At 39.0% G+C, this 1,799-nt stretch overlaps 1 protein-coding gene across 1 annotated transcript in view; it reads right to left on the bottom strand.

Annotated features, from left to right (window-relative positions):
* The window catches only part of LOC122790148 (adipocyte plasma membrane associated protein), an 893,349-nt gene extending 891,983 nt beyond the window's left edge, over window positions 1-1,366 (bottom strand). Inside the window, exon 1 of the mRNA XM_044057738.1 lies at window positions 1,145-1,366. Within this exon, the coding sequence (XP_043913673.1) occupies window positions 1,145-1,236 (92 nt within the window). The 5' untranslated portion in view covers window positions 1,237-1,366. The remainder of the gene's footprint in view (window positions 1-1,144) is intronic.
* Between the last annotated feature and the right edge of the window lie 433 nt (window positions 1,367-1,799).

The following is a 1,799-nucleotide window of genomic DNA, read 5'->3' as shown; positions in this document are numbered from 1 at the left end:
TTGCCTGGTACGCACCTATGAATCTATTATTATTTGACAGCTATGGTCACACGGGCTTGTCCTGTCAATCAATTCTGGCACGCCCATTTCTGCACAGAAATGCCGGTGAGGTACTGTTCTAATACAAAGTCAGATCCTTTCCTCCCACTAAGTAGGAACAAGACAAAGAAAGTAATTGTAGATGAGACATCAACCTTCTGCAGAACAGGCTCGCCGCTCACATCACATTGTCAAGTCTTAATGGGCATGAATGCTTTTGACACCACAAAATTATTTAATCAGGGGCAATTATTGCATGGATCAACTGTATAAAGACAGCTGTTTTACAAGAGTCTCACAACTAGTAGCAAAACGAATTTACATAAAGAAATGTATTCACAGTTCGCAGACCTCACATACTCATTTATTTCATAGCAAATGTAACTACTGCCTAATACTAGTTCGTGTGATAACCTCTGGTATGTATCAAATGTTAGATAATGTGACCTATCCCAGAGATTACCCAATTCCTCGACTACGTCAAGGAATACCTAAACAATTAACTTGTGATGGGGAGTAGAGTTACCACCTGTCTTATCTTCTGACAGGACAGCCCCAATCCGGGCGGTTTTATGACCTTTAAAAAAGACAAACATCGGCAATTGTCCAGTTATACCCTAACATTCTACAAAATACTACGACGTTACTTCTGAATGAAGTTAGCATGCTATAAAGCAGCATAAATAACTAAGTGACGACTGATAATAAAGGGGAAAACAAATCTTCGTTCCGTGCTGATAGTATGGCATGTCCCAAAAAAATCTCATAATTCAGTAAGCATAGGTCCACACTAGATATCTGAAAAAGTATTCCTTAATGAGAGTAAATATACATGGTACATGCCAAACGTAACACAAAGGTTTACCTTTCGACGTGTACCTTGCATCATGTATTTTATACTTTTCTGTTTGCATTATTCTACTAATATGGTTAATCATTCATCGCAGTTCCTACTGTTTCTTCTCTCACTGTCTTAACTTTTCACAGCAGCATCTACTTTTAATAATGGATAGATCTCCTAACCGCTACATACTGCCATACTGCTACAAACCAGCATCTCATACCTGCTGACCAACATCAAGTCCAGCGCAACACAAGGACTAACCTGTCAGACTTGGCTGCATGCTCAGGTGGCTCGTCCGTGATGATCTGAGGCCGATTAAAACCCCGGTAACGTAATCCCTCTGATTCATTCATAGCAAACGATTTAAATATGGGTGTATGGTTAAGAAACACTGCTGCACTCAGTACGTCTGTGAAGCAAGTTTAGATCTGAAGCTATCTGAATGACATTCAAATAGCACCCGCATATTAGTAGGCGGCGCAATCCGATGACGACACGCAGCCTTAAGTTTCCACCCCGACTATACCTTTGCCAAGGATTTTTCCCCAAACTGATATGGGCTTTTGCATATTCCAGAAGTTTTTAGCTGTTCCTCACTCTTTGCTTAATTAGTCGATAAATAATGTCAGACAATTCCGTTGTTAACTTTCCAGAAATTAAGGTTATGACAGATAATTTTATTTTAACAACTGTCTAAATGAATAACACAAAAGTACAGAAAGCATCCTTGATTTGAGACCATTGCCTGTGAAAGTGATCATTTTTTGTATTCTTCCGTGACTGCATTTGGAAGTTTACAAGAGAGTGAGCGCATCAACCATTCATACCTCCAGAATCAGGGACATTTTGCAAATATTTGTACTATTAATTTGGGAAGCTGGCAGAAAAAGAGAATTGTCAATATTCATTAAGTATA

Source organism: Protopterus annectens, chromosome 1.part2 (genome assembly GCF_019279795.1).
Source record: "Protopterus annectens isolate FY-2018-M chromosome 1.part2, PAN1.0, whole genome shotgun sequence".
Classification (NCBI taxonomy): domain Eukaryota; kingdom Metazoa; phylum Chordata; order Ceratodontiformes; family Protopteridae; genus Protopterus; species Protopterus annectens.
This window is presented reverse-complemented; position numbering and strand designations above follow the sequence as displayed.